General features: G+C 48.7%; 7 protein-coding genes and 1 non-coding gene across 8 annotated transcripts; 5 read left to right on the top strand and 3 right to left on the bottom strand.

The window, feature by feature from the left end:
• Positions 1-381: 381 nt before the first annotated feature.
• BO79DRAFT_284684 (uncharacterized protein) lies at positions 382-3,944 on the top strand (the record flags this gene model as incomplete). Its single annotated transcript, XM_025688276.1, has 6 exons — positions 382-806; positions 855-1,557; positions 1,615-1,827; positions 1,878-2,235; positions 2,296-3,654; positions 3,702-3,944. 6 exons carry the CDS (start codon positions 382-384, stop codon positions 3,746-3,748), a joined length of 3,105 nt encoding a protein of 1,034 aa, XP_025544023.1. The 3' UTR covers positions 3,749-3,944.
• Positions 3,945-4,020: 76 nt separating this feature from the next.
• On the bottom strand, positions 4,021-4,106 carry BO79DRAFT_t36. The gene has a single exon. It is a non-coding gene; the product is annotated as a tRNA-Val (tRNA).
• A 1,085-nt stretch (positions 4,107-5,191) lies between these two features.
• Positions 5,192-6,092, top strand: BO79DRAFT_43661 (uncharacterized protein). The gene has a single exon (XM_025689249.1). The coding sequence runs from the start codon at positions 5,279-5,281 to the stop codon at positions 5,861-5,863; it is 585 nt and encodes a 194-aa protein (XP_025544022.1). The 5' UTR covers positions 5,192-5,278; the 3' UTR covers positions 5,864-6,092.
• A 1,184-nt stretch (positions 6,093-7,276) lies between these two features.
• On the top strand, positions 7,277-8,308 carry BO79DRAFT_206930 (uncharacterized protein). Its single transcript, XM_025682074.1, has one exon. The coding sequence runs from the start codon at positions 7,335-7,337 to the stop codon at positions 7,839-7,841; it is 507 nt and encodes a 168-aa protein (XP_025544021.1). The 5' UTR covers positions 7,277-7,334; the 3' UTR covers positions 7,842-8,308.
• On the top strand, positions 7,951-8,350 carry BO79DRAFT_43655 (uncharacterized protein). Its single transcript, XM_025689248.1, has one exon. The coding sequence runs from the start codon at positions 8,060-8,062 to the stop codon at positions 8,258-8,260; it is 201 nt and encodes a 66-aa protein (XP_025544020.1). The 5' UTR covers positions 7,951-8,059; the 3' UTR covers positions 8,261-8,350.
• A 159-nt stretch (positions 8,351-8,509) lies between these two features.
• On the bottom strand, positions 8,510-9,704 carry BO79DRAFT_224695 (cytochrome P450; the record flags this gene model as incomplete). The annotated part of the gene is made up of 3 exons (XM_025683690.1): positions 8,510-8,937; positions 9,006-9,593; positions 9,653-9,704. The coding sequence occupies 3 exons, from the start codon at positions 9,702-9,704 to the stop codon at positions 8,510-8,512; spliced, it is 1,068 nt and encodes a 355-aa protein (XP_025544019.1).
• A 1,318-nt stretch (positions 9,705-11,022) lies between these two features.
• fqzB (FAD-dependent monooxygenase fmqB) lies at positions 11,023-12,592 on the bottom strand (the record flags this gene model as incomplete). The annotated part of the gene is made up of 4 exons (XM_025687444.1): positions 11,023-11,299; positions 11,366-11,712; positions 11,769-12,361; positions 12,421-12,592. The coding sequence occupies 4 exons, from the start codon at positions 12,590-12,592 to the stop codon at positions 11,023-11,025; spliced, it is 1,389 nt and encodes a 462-aa protein (XP_025544018.1).
• A 946-nt stretch (positions 12,593-13,538) lies between these two features.
• BO79DRAFT_272577 (gramicidin S synthetase 1) lies at positions 13,539-19,548 on the top strand (the record flags this gene model as incomplete). Its single annotated transcript, XM_025687443.1, has 3 exons — positions 13,539-13,946; positions 14,002-19,254; positions 19,310-19,548. 3 exons carry the CDS (start codon positions 13,539-13,541, stop codon positions 19,463-19,465), a joined length of 5,817 nt encoding a protein of 1,938 aa, XP_025544017.1. The 3' UTR covers positions 19,466-19,548.
• Between the last annotated feature and the right edge of the window lie 617 nt (positions 19,549-20,165).

Here is a 20,165-nt window from a genome sequence, read left to right as displayed (position 1 = left end):
TCTCTACACGAGAACACTATCGTGCCCTGCCCAAGAACCGGGGGTTCTGTTGGTACACTAGGACTTCGCGCCATCCGCTGTATCGGAAAGAGTCACATGAAGCCCCCAATTTGCGCCATCCTTCCTTCAAATTTCGTCTCGTGGCTTTCACGCCTAGTTGTATGTTTATAAGATACGTATGCCGAGCTATCGATCTGAGACACTGGCTACATGCTGCGCCCTTCGTCTCCACCAGCCCCTGGCTTTGACACCAGTGTTTTGCAGTTGCTGCCTACTCGTGAATCACTCGTGAACTGACATTTCCGGCAACTTCCGATTCCTTCTTTTTATATCATTGACACAGGTAATACATCATAGCTTACTTAATTGATGAAAAGAGAAATGGCTTCCATTTTCGAAGCAGCGGATGTTCCGGAACTTACCAAACTGGCACGCGACCTATATCTTACATGCAATTCTATCTCCGGAGATGCCCCTGACGGCTTCAACCAGCTTGTGGCGAGCCTGGAATCCCTGCATAGCGTGTTTCAGACCTTGAAAGATGATATCAGCTCCAGCAAGATCGAGCTTTTAGAGTCAGATGAGGAATGCAAGCATACCCTCCATCGGTGCCTGAATTCATGCTCAGGGACCTTGCAGCAGCTAAAGGAGGTGGTCGACATGTACCGAAATCTAGGGTTTGAGAACGGGAGACAGCTATGGCAGTCCATAGATTGGATGACACAGCAGGCATTCATTGAAGATCTTAAGTCTAAGATAGTGGCTCATACATGCCATTTGGGCGTATGTGTCGGCTCTCTCACCAAGTGAGCTTCCATAACTAGCCAAAATATTGACTGTATCTCACGTTTTAGGCCTTCGTTAGAAAGAATTGAAAGCTCGGCGACAAAAGATTCGGCAAAAGATATACCTCCCCCAACTCCTTCATCTTGGCAGGCACATGACGACGTCTCGCCTATTTCGATTTCAGTATCTACGCCTCGCCAGCAGAATGTCTTCATCCTAGCGGAGCTAGAAGGAACACAACCAAGCAGGTCAAATCCCGCTCCACAACCCGCATGTCCGCCAGAAGACCCCTCTCATGTTTTAGCTTCCTCCGAATCCATTGTGTCGGGGCACTCAGACACGTCTAGTTTCACGGCTACTACGTACACCTCACCTACTAGTCCAGCTACTTCGACTTACAGCCCTTCGCAATCAGTTGTACCAGAGGTCTTTTCGACGGAGAAAGAAGTGGTTTGGTCTCGTGGACCAGGATCTGGATTCTCAGCTATCCAACATCAAGGGCGAATTCAACGGTCAACCTCAATAAAACCAGGCGAGTCAACGCCGTGGGGTAGCCCTGGCCATTCAGGAGCTGATGCGATACAAGAACTCCACCGACGGCAACTACGAGAGCAGCTGTTCCGATCGCTGCGGTGTGAACCACGTGATAAGATGCATCAGCCTGATGCAGAGCTTCTCGCAAGTTTCGATCATATAGCCCACAAGGAAGAGCGGGCCCAGCAACTCACTGCGAGATGCTGGCTGTTAGTTGCTGTGTGGTGGCTTCTGAAGGTATATATATATACGCATTTAGTTTTCCCTGGTGACAGCTGCTTATGTATGGTAAAGGCCAGGACAGCCCTTGCGAATAGCGAGAGATCAACAATTTCAAGCACCAGAGGCAGCGTGAGCCCGTCTGCACTGTCATGTAACTCGAGTCACCAGGCATATGTGGACCTTCTGAAAGCGTCATATATCCTATATGACATAGTCTTGAATTGTGACAACCCACAGCTGCTTTTGGAGGATGAGATCAGAAAAATGATCTCAGATCTATCAGACGTAAGCCAACCAACAGACATCTTACTTTGTTCAGGCTAAGCATTTTAAAGGGGCTCAAAGAAGACTTTGGGCAATTTAGTGCCGTGGATATACCCGATTACGCTGCGATCCATTCGCAAAACCTCGACTTCTGGGAACCTATACAGCCCGAAGAGATGATTGGGAAGGATGGCCAACCAGCTAAGCCAGGGAACTTCTGCTATATTACAGTAGAACTGGAGGATGCTGGTAAAGAGGATGAGCAAGTTCTTTTCCGCACTTTCGTGAATGCAGGGATCGGGGCTAAGAAGCTCCGTATGCGATCCAGAGGCGCTCCATACATGTTACTTTTGTCTACAAAGTATGGTGAAAGCGAGCCCAAAATTAGCCTCTGTAACCAGTACGGAACATTTTGTCTCCAACGAGATTGTAAGTGTCTATACATATGGCTAAAATGGCTAGAACCGACGAAACTAAATCAATCTACAGTGGCACCAGGGGATCTAGCTCAGCTGATCCAGGTATCAAATGCATCACTCACCAATCTATCCGTGCCAAAGCCAACAGAACCTCTGACCCTGAAATTTGACGCTATGACTTTGTCTATTTCATTTCAATACATGTCAGATATTATGCAAGTGATCAGCATGCCCAAAGCGTACTTCGATGCCGTCCAGATACGGGAGCCACTTGATTCCGACCAATTCACAGAAAAGGTTGTTTTCAAAAGTCCGGCCGAAACAGTTGAGCAGTTGAGGATGCCTAGCATGGTGTCAACCAGTCCTCCCACACTACACAGATCCTGCGAAGTGCGCATCTTGGAAAGGTCTTTTGGCGAGGCGTGGCGCTCTATCCGGCGCATGGTCATCAGTTCTTCAATAGCCGACAAGCCCGGGCAGGCTACCGAATTTTTCATGCCACTGGGTCATGTACAAGTCAGCCGTACGACGGCTTCTGGGTTCATCTTGCTGAAATGGTCAGACACGGGCCAGGAGAGGTCCAGCAAAACAGACGGGAACTACCATCCACTTTTCACTTACGTGTATGACGGCAGCAATCCAAACATAGGCCTTGGTATCCAGTTTCGCTCACAGGAGGCTGTGGAGGAACTGGAAAAGGCTGTTCTGGGTCTAAGCCAGAAGCCCGCCTTCACCTGGTCTCAGGCCAAAAGCTCAGGGCAGGTCTACGAGGTTGCTGACATTGCGCCCGATGAGAAACGCTACAAGGCGGTGATGATATGTCGCACTCGTGCGGAATGGAAGCAGTGCAGTCTACATTATCTCTTCAGGGATATGGACTACCTGTACGACCATTCTAATCTCCGTGTGAGATTTCCCCGTGCACTATTCGCCACTTACATATCATCACACGTTGACCAGCTATATCGGGCTGACGGTCGAGTGTTCTTCTCTCACTGCGAAAAAGAGTTCAAGGATATGACGGTGGAGTTTCACGAAGAGCGCGTGCTGATGGCGTTCATGTCCTCGCTTGCATCAACATACAAGCTGGTCTTCTCCAGGAGAGCCACATCCATCACGACTAAGGAAAAGCTGCTGGTCCTCGGTCCTAGAAAGTCAGTGAAAGGAGACTCACAAGTCCAGCTATGGCGTGATGGAAATACCATTCGCCTTGCTGCGCGTTGGAGCGACCGTATAACGGACAGGTGGCTCACAATGACCATACCACCATCTGAACCATCCAGAGCCGGAAACCTGGTCAGCTTCCCCCCAAGCAGCTATTCACGCGGGATGGTCCTCAACATGACAAAGATAGCTTCCGGGGCAGCCAAGAATCAGAATAGAGAGCACAAAACAGGGCCAATTACGATCACCTTTCCCAATCTAAAAGGTACGCCTTCCTTTGCATAGACGAACGACGAGGCTGATGTGATTTAGACCGAGAAGAATTCGTTGCTGTGATAACGAGCAATCAATTGAAGTAGCCGGCAAAGCTTATAGGATCAGTATAAGGCTTTTAGTCTGTTACGATAATTGCATGTGACCAGTATCCAAGACCAAGGGGTATAGCAAAACGCAGGAAGATGTGCGGGCCATGTCCCCACCGTGAGGATGAGGAAACCATGGAACTTGAAACCCAAATTTGGAGGCAATATACCAGGCAGCCCAGACCAAAAAAACAAACAGTATAAATTACGAGAAGACAAGGATTATCAAACTAGGATTATAGACTGTATTGTGAAAAATATAAAGAGAGTAGTCACGCCCGGGATCGAACCGGGAACCTTCTCGGCGCGTCAGATTGATGTGAACGAGAAATCATAACCATTAGACCACGTGACTGGTCAATGGTAAAGGTGGTTGGATTTTGACTTACGGAGTAGACAGCTTCGCTCCCCATTTATCACGAAGGACTGTTTGAGAACTACATTAATTTGTTGTAGCAGAGTAGTATCCAGAGTACTTGTTAGCCAGTCAGGATGTAAAGACCAACCTATCACATGACACTAAGCAAGAAGAACCGGGGAGAGAGAAACCAGGTCTGTGCTGCAATGCAACAGCAACATGCAACATCTCTTCATCTTCGCCTCCAAACACTATGTGCTGATCGCTTCTCGTGCCGGAGAAAAAGGCAACAAAGCTATCAGCACTCGCAAGCTTGTGATAAGAGCAAAAGACTGCAGATCACCCGTCCCAGTTCGGTGAAGAGGAGACATCGTCGATTTTAGTCAGTCACTTTCATTGTTACTCTGTACCCCGCTTGATCATGCCGCTCATCTGGAGATCCGCACAAACACCATCTTTCACTAGTTACGGAACCTGCAGAACCCGCCCAGCAGGTAGCTGTATAATTTCGCCGACAGAACGGGGGAGAATATCTAGGCATTTGATTTCAAAGCTAGTTTTACGATTATTACTATTAGTAGCAATCCTCCCGCCGCGCAAGCCAGTCGCTGACTCTAATTTCATTTGTCATAGCTAACTATTGCTCATCGTCCGTGACTCAATTCAAGGCGCGTCTATCCGGTTCCCTACTAGCGGATGACCAGTAAAGGGTGCCTCAAATCATGTATTCTTCAGCGCCCACCCCCAGATCGTCTCAGTCAGTTTAGTCGCCCGGGTGATCTCTCCCCAGTGTTCTTGTCCCCGACGCGTGCGCCTTGCACGTGCGAGCCTCATGACCCATGGGCAAAGGCTGAGCTCTTATAACGCGAGGCTTTTCACCGAATGCCCTCGCCGGGGCATTTTGTTGAGATGTGTCCTGTTTTACCTCACCATGATTAGTGCTTGCCCTGTTGGCAAGCCTTGGGATTCTTCTTGTCGAGGAGGAACTGACTGACTAGATATCTGGGTATTTGGTTGTTGCCTGGGCTGTTCGAGTTTTCTTTGCTTAGGTATCTATCTATTTATCTATCCCCTTGGTATTTATAGTCAGTTGGTCTTTATCCGTTGCTGTCCTGTTCCTGACTGATTTGTCTATTTCATAGTTATTGTTGCTCTTACACCTTGTTGATATGCCACACTTAGTCCACCATCGACGACGCCACTCCTGGCCATATTGCGGCCCTGGGACACAGCTACGTGAACGACGGAATCTGCCGCTCGTCATCGCTGAGCAGCAACGTCAGTTCGAGCAGCAGTTCTTGACTCCGGTGGGATCTGAGGATTTGCTCGAGGATGATGCCGCATCGGCGGGGATCGTTCGTTCCAGGACTGCCCGGTCCCATCGACGTTGGTACGCTCCGTGGGAATCAGCTTCGCCCAGCGCCTCTGGGCAAGTCACAGACCATCATGCTGGATCGGGATCGGGGTCCCTCCGGAAAATGATCCGTCCACCTCTGGATAAGGCCCGATCACTGTTTGTGCTGCCGACCACGACCACTACTGGGGAAAGTGTGCTGGTTTCATACTGGATGCCCCAAGGAGCTCCTATTCTGCCGCCTTCAAGTTCTGTTGCTGAAAGAGGGAGAGTTGCCGATGTTAAGACCGGAGCTGGATATCTGTCAGTTGAGCGATATCATCGGCGGTGCCATTCGGAGCAGCCTCGGTCGTGGAAAAGGCCCAGCGCCGCGTTGTGGCCACTGGAAGAGGAACAATAGCTTGTATGCACTGTCTGTTGGTTTGTGCTGTTTCCTTGGTTATATTTCAGTGTTTGGTTTTGACATATTTGCACGCATTGCATTGCGAGGGTTGCTTTCATGGCGTTGAGTGGGTATTTTGCATGCGATGAGCTTTGTTGATGGCGGCTGCTTGTTGATTTAATGTTATAGCAAGACCAGTAGGTCATACTCAAGTCTAGAAAATGAAGAAAAGGACGGTCTTCGGAATACTCGTCGCAGCATGTTCGTTGCCCGTATTCCAGTAGGATTCATTTCCCAACTCCTTGTGCTCGGAAGCGCGTGCCGGCCAGCCTCTTGGCATGGGGCACGTGAAGGGCCGTGATGTCATTGGCGAGCTCAAGAGCCTCAAGTGGGTCACTGGCCGGCGTCCCAATTGGGAAGGCCGTCTGAGACTGGCTGTCTCTGTCTTGTCTGTCGCTGTTGTGTTGGCTTCGCTTTCAACACCATCCGCAGCGCATCGCCTACCCTATAATTGCCTCACTCATTCCATCGAGGCATTTTCGTATATCCCGCACTGGGAGTGTGACAATCTGAACAGGGATCATGTTTCAGATAAGAGCCATTTTCACGCAGTTGCTATTAAAAGCAATCCGTGAGTGTGTTCTCTCCGGTTCATGGTAGCCTGGAGAGGGGAAGGAGAGGGAGAGACCAGGGTGGAGATCAGCACTAGCTGAGACTAACACTTGGGAAACCACCTCCTGTGAGCCGTAAGCCCTATGTCCCGTCCCTAGTCCGAATTCGAACATCATTTCCTATCCTGCTCGCTAAGTCCGAGCGATCATTCCTGTCTGCAAGGTGGGGGCTGAATTCTCACCCGTTCTGTTGCTTCGTGGGAAGAATTCTGGAAGTTGTCTGGAATGCCCTAGAGCTGACAGCTCACTCATATCCAGACAAAAACAACGAGGACGAACATTCCAACTGCCTATCACTAAAGGACACACAATCAGTCTCCGACGGGCGCACCCGAACAGCGGACAAAATCAAGGCAGCCTTGTGGACGCTGCTGCGGTGGATCTAGCGGTGAAAATGGAGCCCCCTGATGGGTCATTTCCCAGTGACAGGCACAGTGATTGGCCGGCTCGTAAGGCATAGGGCAGACGCGTGGAGACGACTGGAGATCCTCACCGACTGGCTCATCATTCAGCTGCCGTCCGTGACTCAAGAAGGGGCCATTTGAGCCCTATCGATGGAGCCCCTCGGTGCTGGCATTCTTTCATTCGTCCGCTCGGGCTTCCCGGCAGGGGCCCCATGCCCCGGATAGGGCCAGTGCTGTTTTGATAGGCTGATGGGTGGGCTTCCAGACATGCTCGGAATGAGCACGGAAGGAGGGGACGATGGAACTTAAATACGCTCAATTCCCCTGTTCTTTTTGGATGCAATATCCTCAGTTTACAGAGTTGATTTCACTCTTTTCTGATCCATCCCCCTTGGTATATCCTCAATCAAAGCAATGAACGACGACCACCAGACTTCTGCTCAACCAAACACCCTCAAGCGGGCTCTTTCTCAGTCTACTACTTCCTCCACCTCATCAACCACCACCAACTCCCACGCTACGAAGGCTAGACATCACAAAGCAAGCCGCCTGTCCAGCGTAAAACAGTTCCTCCGGTCGCGCTCCCACTCTCCGACCGCAGCTTCTATCCCTTCGAATCGCTCCTCTCCCTCATCTAGCTTCGACATTCCTCGAAGCATTCCTGCAAACTCTACCCCTCCTCGCTCTGCGAGCCCCGTCTCCACCATGTCTCCGAGCAGAGTCTCCACCGACGACAGCGCGACCAACAAGCGTGTACATTCCACACACATGCGCAGAAGCGGCCACGACTACCGTCGTTACAGCGGCACAGTGAACCACTACGGCCGTCACTCGAATGACTGGCTGTTTGGAGGCTTCAGTCTGCGGGATACCGTACGAGATGGAGTGGATCGTCTGAGACACCATCATGCCAAGGATTGAGCCTACAATAATTTTCACGCTTATATCTTGTGGATTTATTCCATTCCTGGGTATCTTTGCGGTTCTTCTATTGCAACAGATGATTTTCTCCGGTCGCATTAGTGGCCCTCCACCATCAGGCTTTCAGCGCTTCAGAAATCGCTCCGCCGTTTGTTTGAGGAGCAAATTGGGGCCAGTCTGGCAACAGAGTGCCAGCCAATTTCTTGAGAGTTTCAAGCATGAAAAGGGAATCCCTACGCGTCGAGTCAAATACTCATGCGTCATGCTTGGGTGATTTCGCTTCGGCACAAAAGGCCGTTGCATCGATCCCATCGGATCAGCACGAGAACGCCACGCGCGTCTGTTCTGTTCTGATCGATCCGAACTGGATCTACTTTATGACATGTTACGAACATATACCCGCTATGCTATTTGTTTGATTCCAATCATATCACTTCCATAGTGTTCATGCAATCTCACACATTACGCTTCCAATTTCTTCAACTGTCGTAAAAAGCAGTAGTTCCTTGTAATCATATCTTCAATCTTTCAACTAAGAATAATAGTAGTTTTAGAGTCTTATGATGGGCATTTGACAGAACGATTACAGATGACTTTATCTATGTACATCATCTCAGAATATATTTTCCCGAACACCGGCTTTAATCACAGCAACAACTAATTAAGTTCTATATAGTACCATCATCACCACTCTTCCTCCTTCTAATCCAGACCGTGTCCTCACCCTCATCCCCATTCTTACTCCCCTCTCCCAAAGTCCCCCCAGAAGCAACATCATACTTCGTCAACAACAGCCCCAGAAACAACTTAATCTGAAAAGCCGTAAACCATCGTCCCGGGCAAGCATTCCGCCCATACCCGAAATTCAACGACGTCTCATTCACAGACACATAGTGGTACTTACCAGTACTAGTAGCAGACAACCCACCCTGACTCCTCAACCGATGAAACCTCAACCCATCAAACACCTCCGGGTTCTCAATATGCTCCGGATCCCAGCCAACATGGAACGCCGGCGCCGCGATATGCTCGCCCGCCTTGAGTTGCGTGCCGTCTGGGAGAGTAAATGGTACCAGGACTTTGCGTTCGAAGGTGACTATCATACAACCAACATTGTCAGATGGTAAACTCAGATATGTATATTGGAAAGAAGAGAAAACTCACCCGCCCCCGGCGGCCTAACCCTCTGCGACTCCTTAACAAAGCTATCCATCATACTCAACGAGCTCAACGCCTGCTTACTTATCCCATCACCACCACCCACCACTCGCTCAAATTCCCCCCTCAGCAACGGCACCATCTCCTCCCCATGCTCCGCCAAATCCACCAGACACTGCGCCGCGGCCGCCGCATTCGCCAACACCGTCCCGATGGACATCATCGCCTGCACGTGGCTCTGGTAGGTTCTTGTCCGCTCGTGTTCCTCGCTGTTATCCCATATCCACCTCACCATGGTATTTCGGTCTGATTTACCTGAGAGAATAGCTTCGTATTCCGGTGTGAGGAGGGTAATGATTTCGTTCCGGATGGAGTCGAGTTCGCGTAGTGAGGGGATGAAGTGCTGTGCTAGGGGGCGGAGCACAGCTGGGTATTGCATGAGAGAGGATATTGAGGACATCATTGTCAGTGGGTATTTGGTGTATAGGGCTAGCCAGGTTGGGGAGCGGCTGAGGGGGAGGCCGATGTTGATGCGGCCGGAGACGAGGGCGATGATGCGGAGGAGGGTGGGGAGGGGGGGCAGGGGGTGCCATTCTGAGGAGGATTTGGTTGTTGTTAGGGTTTGTTGTATGGGGGTTTGGAGTAGTGCTTACCGTGTGAGCTGCCCAGTTCTTGGTCCAATGCGTATTCCATTTCTTCGTACATTATTGGGAGGAGGTCGCCTGGGTAGGTATAGGGAGGGTTAGGTTTTGTTTCGATGATGTTGATGGTATAGGGCATGTTTACCTAGGTTATTGTTCAGATTGATCTGTACGCTTTTGGCGAATGCGGCACATTCGAATGTCTTGGTGAAGCGAGACTGCTGTTGCTGTAGAGGAGTTATCTGTTAGTTGAATCTTGAATTAATTATCTTTGAAGACATGAAGAGCAAGATCATACATCATGTACCCCCGCTGTGAAACTTATTCGATGGTCGGTTCGAAGCGATGGGAGCATGCTTATTGGAAGGATTCGAAGATGGTAGTCTTTTCTTGGTATTGTCCATGTTTGAGATGATGCTTTCCCCTGTGTTGGTATTGGAAATTCCAGTTACTATCTGTTCTAGAAGGTAGGGTATGAACTACTATGCATACTTTGTAATATCCAGCCCAAATTGCCTTCTTTTCATCTGGGGCTTTGCCCACGTTGAACCTCCCTGGACGTCTGAGGACATGGTAAATGGCGAAGATAAGGAGTGTGAGGGGGATTATTGTTTGGTAGGCCATAATGTGGATCTGATTTGTGTGGATTCAGGAGCATGTGTGTATGTCCTGATTTTGCTATTACATTGAAAGGGGGCAGTTCAAGGGCAAGCAGGGGATTACTTGACTACTACCTTTTGAAGCTCGCTCTTCAAGGAAAGAGGATATTGTATAAGATGCATTTCTAAGGCTTTCGATTTCAATTTCGTAATAAAAAATTCATTGGTCAGGGTAGTTACACAGTCACATCATCTACCTAGACAGACTCCCGCATGATGCTATACAAATTTTCAAAGAATTGTAGATCGACAGTGTCCAAATGCAAGGTGTGAAGGAGACAGTGTCGTGAAGAATTTTACTAGCATGATACTGAGGGGTAAAGGCTAAAATAATGGTAGAACCAAGATTGTCTTAGGAGTATAACCTTTTTTGAACTACTGCATGATCTGCATCTAATGGAAAGGGTTAAAGGACCTAGGATATGCACTGGTATCCATGCTGCATAGATGTTAGGGACGTGGACATTCCAGATTAAGCACTTAGATAGAATTTGGCATTGCATCAGACTGACTTGGCATAGATAATCAAGGTTCAATCCAATCGGAAACCAAAACACTCATCTGCAGGATTGCGGTGGAGAACCCCAACAAATAAATGTGCCGAAGTCAACTTGAATACCCCTTTGCTGACTCGGACGCTTCCTGTGTTACACAGCACAAGACTATGGGCAGTATCTTGACTAAAGAAGAAACCCCACGCCTGTTGCTCGCCTGAAGAAGTCATCATGGCTGACCATTCACCGTCCGACTATTGTACTCTAGCCGATACACCCCATCTGCTGGAACATTGGTGGGCTGATAGGGTTGGCCAGTGAGTATGGAGTTGGCAGCCTTTGCAAACTCGCGATAAGTATACTCTTGACAATCATGGTCGAAGATCCAACTTGGATGTGGAGGAGTAACGCCACTTAGATCCTTCCGCAAATCTCTGCAGGTAGTCTTCATCATGGATTTCAAAACTAGTGGCGCCCCACGTTGGATCACAGATGCCCGTGCGTGTCTATAGAAGAGGTAAGCCGTCACTGCAAGGGATGGATTTGTGGCTTTTGAGGGGCGATTGCCATACCTGATCGCCATTCCGACAGACAGAGCCAAAGGAACATCTTGTTTTCCACTTAGCTCCAATGCAATTGCCAAAACCGCGCCATCTTCAATTGCCTGACTGGCCCCTTGGCCACTAGATGGAAGAGCGGCATGGGAGGCATCGCCGATAACCATCATCCTTCGACGAGGAGACAGCCAAGTCTGCATTGGCTCCCTTGTCACCAACTTCTGATCGACATACCAACCTCCCTTCCCTTTCCGAATGAGTGGCTCCAACTGCGGGCGCACAGGCCAATCCTTGATGGTGTCAAGGACGTTCTCAACAACGTCTGTACTGCCATCCCATCCCTCTTCTGCCGCGTACTCGTTCTGAGCGTGTTAGTATTGAATCGCACATAGATAACCTGATATAAGAGAGTACCTACCTCATGGGTACAGTACCAAAAAAGCTCCTTCCCCTTTCGCCCTCTCCACAATGCGAAGTGAATATCGTCTGATACCCAGCCAACTGTCTGATCATATTCCTCAGCGTTATCAAGGGCCCATCGCGTTGCAGGATCAGCCGCTACCGCATCCGTATTCAAGCAGCCTCGGAATGCAGACCAGCCAGTCTCCCAAGAAACAATCTTTTCCCCAGTGATCTTCTCCCTGCCTTTACTATGCACACCTTCTGCACAAAGAACGCAGTCTGCTGCAATGCGCTCCCCGTGGACCACAACGCCTGCTTCATGGTCCGTCTCCCAGTAGTCAGTCACAGGAGAGTTTAGACGGATGTCTATCCCAAGTTCGCGCGCATGCTCATACATGACCGTGACCAAAGTGCCCCTGTTGAGGGTATATCCGTCACCTCGGTTATACCCACGGAGCTCAAACTCACCCAAGTCATAGCCTGTATACTCTATGACCTTGATCTTCTCGATAATGAACCGGAAAGGTAACATTCGCTCGTGTACAGCCCCGTCACCCCATTTAGCAGTGACGCGTGAGCCATTCGCCCCAATGGTGATACCGTCACCCTCTGTTCCAAGATTGATGAGTTGCAGGCTTTGGCTAGTACTTGTATAGCTTCAGACTTACCAACCCCTTTCACTACCGGGGACCTTTCGAGAAGGGTGACCCTGTGGCCCTTTCGATAACACTCAATAGCCGCTGTTAAACCGGCCACACCGAGGCCAACAATAATAACATGAACGTCGGAGGAATTAGGCGGTGCAGTCCCATCCGGGCCAACCCCAGGCGTGAAAGTCATGTTTTTGGACAGGTTTAAAGTAGGTTAAAAACTAGCCAGCAGTCGAAAGGACAAACCGTCTCGATGGATTGTAGAAGACTCAGTCCTGGGGTAGAACAGTAGTGTGTGATGCTCTCCGTAATATATGTCAAATTCCACCATTAGTACCAGGGAGGTCACGATGTTTCGTTTCGCCTATCGATATTCTTTTCGCGAGGAGGGTATGGGGGGAATCCTAGAAGTCTACTGATAGTAATTAGCCAATCAATCATTCCGATGATCTATGTAGGATGCACGCACGCGTTCGTATCTGCATCTGGCGAAGTATGTGTCTCATATTGAGTCGGCTCCATTAAATGATGGCCGTAACAACATCGGAGACATGGCCAGAATGCCCTAGCCAGGCATATGTACCTTTTTGGCTTATTTGTGTCAGATGAACAAGATATTACGTTGACTTGTCGGTGTGTCCACATAACAAAGTTTAAAGTCACCCGAGATTGGAACTGCCTGCGAGATTTCTGGCAGTGGCTTCTCTCACCCATCCCTTAAGACCTCCTATATGCGGCTGTGTAGACTAAGTGGGACCTCCGTCATAGAAGGAACAAACTGGATTTGGCTGGATGGCGTTCGGGGTTGACGTAGATCAAGATGTTGTGACATCAATTTAGGCTTGTTCGTGTAACACTCAGAGTAGCCTCGATTGTTTTTGGACAAATCATCACTTGATATGACCCGCTGCAGAAGATCTTCTGGCATTTGGTATTTTGCCAATGCATTCGAGAGTCATGATGCTTTGCAGAACCAGGAAACACAGTCTAGATGTTGATTCATAGAGCCTCTTTTGTAAGCATCGTGCAGCATTTTAGGATTCAGTCGCCATATAAATGAACCTTGGAAAAAAAATAAAGAGCATTGAGAATTTTGAGTACTCAATTTGCTTCGTATGTACGGTCAAAGTCCCAACATGACTGACAAGAACGACGAGACCGGATCACGTGGATCCCAGCATGACTCGTGTTTTCTACACAATCTTAGCACTAACTTGAAATCGACTGGAACAACGCTTTCCGTCTCTGAATACCAAGATTGCCAAAGAAACCAATCGCCATTTCAAGACTTGAAAGCTGCTTGGTCTATTCTCCTTTCCAAGTATGTCAACACCTCTACGGTACTATTCGGAGCAATCTCGGATAGCGGCACCTTGGAGGAATGGAGGGCATCGGTAAACGAAGTGGCGCATATTCCGCAGGCTATCTCCCTATATAAAGTACGTGATCGGGAAAATGGAGAGCTGTGCTCTGAATGTTGCTTCAACACGTACCTCCTTGAGAGTATTGGACTCAAGGCCATCGAAAGATTGGCTCAAGTAAAGGTTCGCACCGTGCAGCCGATGGTCTAGAGTGTATAGGCATTAACAACTGTGCCAGAAACATGTCGATCTTACTATCGGGATAGACTATTCGAAGTCCCGCTTCCGAATGTGCATATACAGTCAAGAATCATTTCTGGATCAAGATCACGCAGAACTGTTGAACTCAGCTTTGATTCACACGTTGAAAAGCCTGCAGTCTACACTTCAGCTAAAGTCCATAGACCTGATTAGTGACTCGCATCGACGCCAGCTCTATAGATGGAACAGAGCGGCGCCGACAGGACCACTGGGTGACAAGATTCATCATTGCATTGAGCGACAGTGTCTCAGGCGGCCCGAAACTGAAGCCGTTTGTGCCTGGGATGGGTCATTCTCCTATGGGGAATTGGATATATTATCGTCGGAGGTTCGTGATATTTTATATGCCAGAAATGTGCTGCCTGGAGTGATAATTCCATTACTTTTTGAGAAGTCAAAGTGGACAGTGGTGGCAATGCTGGGTGTGCTCAAAGCTGCTGCTGCTTTTGTCGCCATTGACCCATCATTTCCCCAAGCTCGGGTGCAAGCCATTTGTCATGAGGTAAAGGCCCCGGTTATCCTGTGTTCCTCCAAGCAGGAACTTTCGATACCAAACCTGAACCATAAAACCATCACCGTTCCCGTCACTAGCCCCGGCATCCTTTCATCTCAAACCCAGGAGAAACATTCGTCGGCATCTGATCCCAACCAGCCGGCTTACATCGCATACACCTCAGGTTCTACTGGGATCCCCAAGGGCATTATCATCAGCCATGGAAACTTCTGTACTAACATGGCTCTTAGCAGTCCTCTGCAGAGCCTTAGCTGCTCCTCCCGCGTCTTGCAATTTGCATCATATGCATTCGATGTCAGCATCCATGAAACGTTGACTCCCCTGATGTTAGGGGGCTCTGTGTGTATTCCTTCGGAATCTCAACGAGTAGACAACCTTCAGCAAGCAATCCTGGATCTTCGGGTAAACTGGATAGAGTTGGTGCCTTCCGTGGCACGACTCCTTGATTTCAGCGCTATACCTGAAGTTCAGACCCTCGTCGTCGGAGGGGAAGCTATGCGTCCGTCAGATATTTCCCGATGGGCAGGTCAACTACACCTGACCCAGGCGTACGGCCCGGCAGAATGTACCATAGTCTCCACAATTCAATCAGGGCTCAGCCGGGTTAGTGATCCTCGTAACATTGGGTACAGTGCTGCGGGATCATCCTGGATTGTTGAGCCCGAAAACCATTCGAAACTTGTACCCATTGGAGCAGTGGGAGAGCTCGTCATCGGTGGCCCGATAGTTGGTGGGGGATATTTGGACCAACCAGAGCAAACAGCACAATCATTCATTTCTGACGTTCCATGGTCAAAGAGGCCCGGAATCTACTACAAAACTGGCGATTTGGCACGGCAAAACTCCGATGGCAGCATTGTTTACATGGGAAGAAAGGATACGCAAGTCAAGATTCGCGGCCAACGAGTCGAGCTTGGGGAGATCGAGCATCTAGCTCAGGAGTTATGGTCTAACATCACGCCAGTTGCTGAGGTTGTCACAAAAGGGGACCGTGATCCCATTTTGGTACTGTTCATTGCACCGATCGCCTCGGATTCGAACAAAGCATCGGATAATGAGGATATACTCATGAAACCCGATACACAATTTTGGAAGAGGGCACGAAACATACAGTCCACCCTTCGTGAGGTACTTCCTAGATATATGATTCCAGATGTCTTTGTTCCAATCCAAAGGTTACCATTGATGCCCTCTGGGAAGGTCGATCGAAAGTTGCTGCGCAACACTGTGTCCCGCTTATCTGACAGAAATCTACAATCATTCCGGAGTATGATGCATCCCAATGAAAGCCCTGTCGAATCATCTGAGATTCTCCATGCCTGTATTGCCCAAATGTTCTCAGATGTATTGAGGCTACCTCAAGACCAAGTCGGAGTCAGCGCGAATTTCTTTCATCTTGGTGGGGATTCAGCTCTCGCCATTGTTTTGGTGAATGAAGCACGTCTTAGGCACAGTATCAACATCACCGTTACATCTATTTTCGAAAACCCCACCGTCGCCGCGTTAGCTCAAAGCATCAAGACAAGCCCGATGGAGCCCGTATCCTGTCAGCAAATAATTCCATTCTCATTGATGGATGGCGAAGGGGAATATCTTCGCGGTCTTGCTGCAAGCCAATGTGGCGTCATTCCGGAAGACATTGAAGACATCTATCCTTGTACGCCCCTCCAGGAGCGTCTTATGGCCTGGACAGCAAGCAAGCCTGGAGCTTTTCGAGCGAATTTCGATCTCAGTCTTCCGCCAAGTATCGACTGGCGAAAGTTAAACAATGCGTTACGCACGGTCATTCAAGCTTATCCAATTTTGAGGACAAGAATAGTCCTGATTTCTGAATCTCTTCGACTCTCCCGCGGGCTTCAAGTTGTCGTCCGGGAAGACATAGCATGGAATGATGCGACAACCTGCCAAAATGAAGAAAATACCATGTCCCCAGGAACACCACTCTTTTATTGTTATACTGTGCATGAGGCTGGTTCTAGACTGAAGCTGACTCTGCATCATGCGCTCTTTGATTCGTGGTCCTACAGTCATATCATAGATGCCGTGGAAACTGCATACAACGGGACGCAGATTGTGACGTCTCCATTTGTCCCTTTCATTAAACATCTTTTAGACTTGGATGATATTGCCGCAAAATCATTTTGGACAGGTGAGTTCGACGATTTGGCAGCAGTTCCTTTTCCAGCCAAGGTGGCCCCGGGTCATATTCCCCAAAACGTCGCGAGGTGTGTCCATAGCTTTTGTCTTCAAAGGTGCAACGAAAATGAAATTACTCTGTCGACTGCATGTCGCCTTGCATGGGCCCTCGTAGTGGCCTGTCATACAGGATCATTGGATGTCGTCTATGGGGTGACCGTCACGGGCCGCAACAGCTCCGAGACTGCTAGCATTGTCGGGCCTACCATCACCACGTTCCCCCTTCGCGTCCTTCTACATAGCGACGAGAAGATATATGACGCATTGAAGAATCTACAGAAGCATGCCTTAAATATGATGCCTTACGAGCATTTTGGGGTTCATCGGATGCGACAATGCAGTTCTGAAGCCGTCAGGGCTAGCCAGTTCCAGAGCTTGCTTGTTGTCCAGCCAGCAAGGCCACCTTTGCCCAACGAACGTTCTCATAGCCTATTGAAACTGATGGAAGTAGACACATTAGAACAACAGACTGATACTAACTTTGCGACCCAAGTTCTTACGATTATATGCGAATACGCAGAGGACACTATGAAATTGAGGGGCGTGTTTGATCCTAAATTGGTCCCTACTGAAAAAGTCAAAGAATACCTGCATCAGATGAGCGACTTTTTGACCTTGATTCTTAGTTCGTCATCAGATACTGTGGGTGATGTGCTGCGAAACACCACCGAATACATCGGCCCCGAAGTGAACGAAAAACGCCAGGTACTGAATGAAGTAGAACGAGCGGCTCAAACGCTTCTGGGACAAGAAACCCCGCTAAAAACAGAATGGGTTATTCCCATCGATACGAATACACCAAAGCTAGTCTTGTTTGTCGGGTGTAAAGACGGCTCGTGTGTTAACCATTCATGTGTCTTCAAGTTCCCGGACATTGATACTAGGGCCCGCTTGCATAAGGCTATGACACAGCTTCAAACCACTCTTTCAGATGCAATGGCGCCCATTATTTGCCTTCCAGTACCTGTATTCCATGAGTCCGTTGGACTTCCCAGCAAAGCTGATTTGAAAAAGGAGGCATCGAAACTGCCGTTGAGAATTCTGCAATCATACATGTGTCCTCAGGAAGCCAATGTTATCACGGCGAACTCCACGACCGACATACTGTCAAGGTTACGCCGCATAATGGGTGTTATCTTGCATATCGACATAGATGATGTTGGTCTCCACGATAGCTTCTTCACCCTAGGCGGTGATTCAATTTTAGCAATGCAAGTCGTTGCGCAGTGCCGTGACGAGAATATATATATCACTGCTCACGATATTTTTGATGCCAAGACGATACACCGTATTGCCTTAAGAGCGTCTCCGTCGTCGGAAAACAATTTTGCAGCCATTCAGGATATATCGTTGCTTCCTGATAGATATCAGGATATTGCAGCATTTGAAACCAATATGAAACAGTTGGATAAGCTACCGAGATCTGCCAAGGTAGAGGACGTGTACCCTTGCACTGATCCTCACATGGGACTGCTCCGGAAGATGAGCTCCTCCTTTCATCTATCTTACACGATCTGGGAAGTTACTGTTAACGATGTATCGACTGACATTGAACGCTTGCTTTTCGCTTGGAATTCAGTTTCTAAGCGCCATGCTGCGCTGCGAACAATCTTGATGGAAGGTTTTGGTTCAGAACACCATGTTGTGCTGGGGAATTGCCCCACAGAAGCTAAGGTCTTGCGGCAACTAAGTTCCAATGATCTCAGTACCGCTCTACGCGAATCACACCTAGACATTCAGCAGAGCCAAGTTACACCCTACAGGCTCACGATCTACCAGTCTGATGCCGGTCAGGTTCTGTGCAAACTTGAAGGCAGCCACGCGTTTCTTGATGCAAGCTCAGTGCTGATCCTTCTCCGTGAGCTATCTATGGCATATCGTGGATTACCTTTTCCCGCCCCAGCACCGTCATACCGCTCATGGGTGACATATCTGGATAGTTGGAGAAGAAATAGTCAACATCTCGATTATTGGCGACAGAGGCTCAGCGGGATATCGCAATGCCATTTCCCGTCAAAATCCACAGATTGCCTTTGCCGAGATAACTGCACTACTTCTCAGCTCCAGTACGTAGTTAACCCACTCGTTGACACCAATACTCTGCAACGCTTCTGCAGCAAGTACGAAGTGACGATAACAAACGTTCTCCAACTATCATGGGCACTGGTATTGCAAGAATACTGTCAATCGAGCGATGTCTGTTTTGGAACGACGATCTCTGGACGCGATGCACCGATTGATGGAGTTCAAGAAATGGTCGGCTCGATCTTCAATGTTCTTCCATGTCGATTTCTTCTGGACGCAGAGTCCTCTTTCTTAGAGACATTAGAGTGGAGCCAGAAAAGCACTCTCGAGGACAAATCGCATCAATTTTGCTCACTTGTGGACCTCGAGGGTTTTTTGCTACCAGGAAACCAGGATCAACCACTGTTCAATACATGTCTGTCAGTGGAGAGCGCACTGTCCAATGATACGGGAGGGCTTTCCTTTCGACCGATAGAGACGCATGAAGAGACACATGTATGTGCATGCCGCAACGAACCTTTAGCAGACGATGCTGACGTGGCTGTCTTAGAATGATATTCTTGTTGTTGTGACCGCCCAACCTGGCAAGACTGAAACTCAACTTATGTACTGGTCACATCTGATGGACGAAAAGCAAGCCGTGGAAGTAACTGAGGCGCTTCGAAAATGTTTAATAGGGGTTTTGGAAAACCCTCATCTGAAGTGATCCAACCGTTCGACGCCGCGCAATACCATTCGCTCATCCAGTAGCTGAGCATAGTTATTCAGTATGGAGGACGAACTCTTCTACATAATTAAATATCATTCTCTCACAAAAACTACGTTTGAGCAAGCCACCCTTCTATTTAGTAAGATATATACAATTCATTTTTATATCATTGGTAAACTACGCCTGTGGTACAGCTGATGGCAAGTATCACCCTCTCCAGGCAACCCGATTCCCAGATCGCCACCCCCTATCTATGAACCATCACCAACATCGCCATCCTCACCCAAGCTGCAAAACCACCACAAAGTAGACACAGTACCAATTAATTAACAATCCAGCCAATTAATCACAAAAATGACCCCGCCACCACTACCAAGCATTCCAAGCCAAAATATTTCAATGTTCCAACCGAAGCTGAATCGATACCCCAAACAGCCAATAATCACCCCCCGGTCCCTGAGCCCTACGTAAGTGGGAGAATCCTTCAGCCAGATGACACTATCAAATTACTTTTTCTTCTACCGACAGTACTCCTACCATAGTACCCGTATCTTAATATTACTCACGATCGATCACTGCAGCAGCAGCAAGCTCCAAGCTCCACAACACCCAAACACCGAAGATTCAAATCCCGATTTGATCATCAATCACTCACTAACTTATGGACGGATCCATTCAGTCGACTAAAAATCCTTGC

The sequence above is a fragment of the Aspergillus costaricaensis genome (genome assembly GCF_003184835.1).
Source record: "Aspergillus costaricaensis CBS 115574 unplaced genomic scaffold BO79scaffold_3, whole genome shotgun sequence".
NCBI classification, from domain to species: Eukaryota; Fungi; Ascomycota; class Eurotiomycetes; order Eurotiales; family Aspergillaceae; genus Aspergillus; species Aspergillus costaricensis.
The sequence above is the reverse complement of the archived record's forward strand: the minus strand, read 5'-3'. Positions and strand labels throughout refer to the sequence as shown.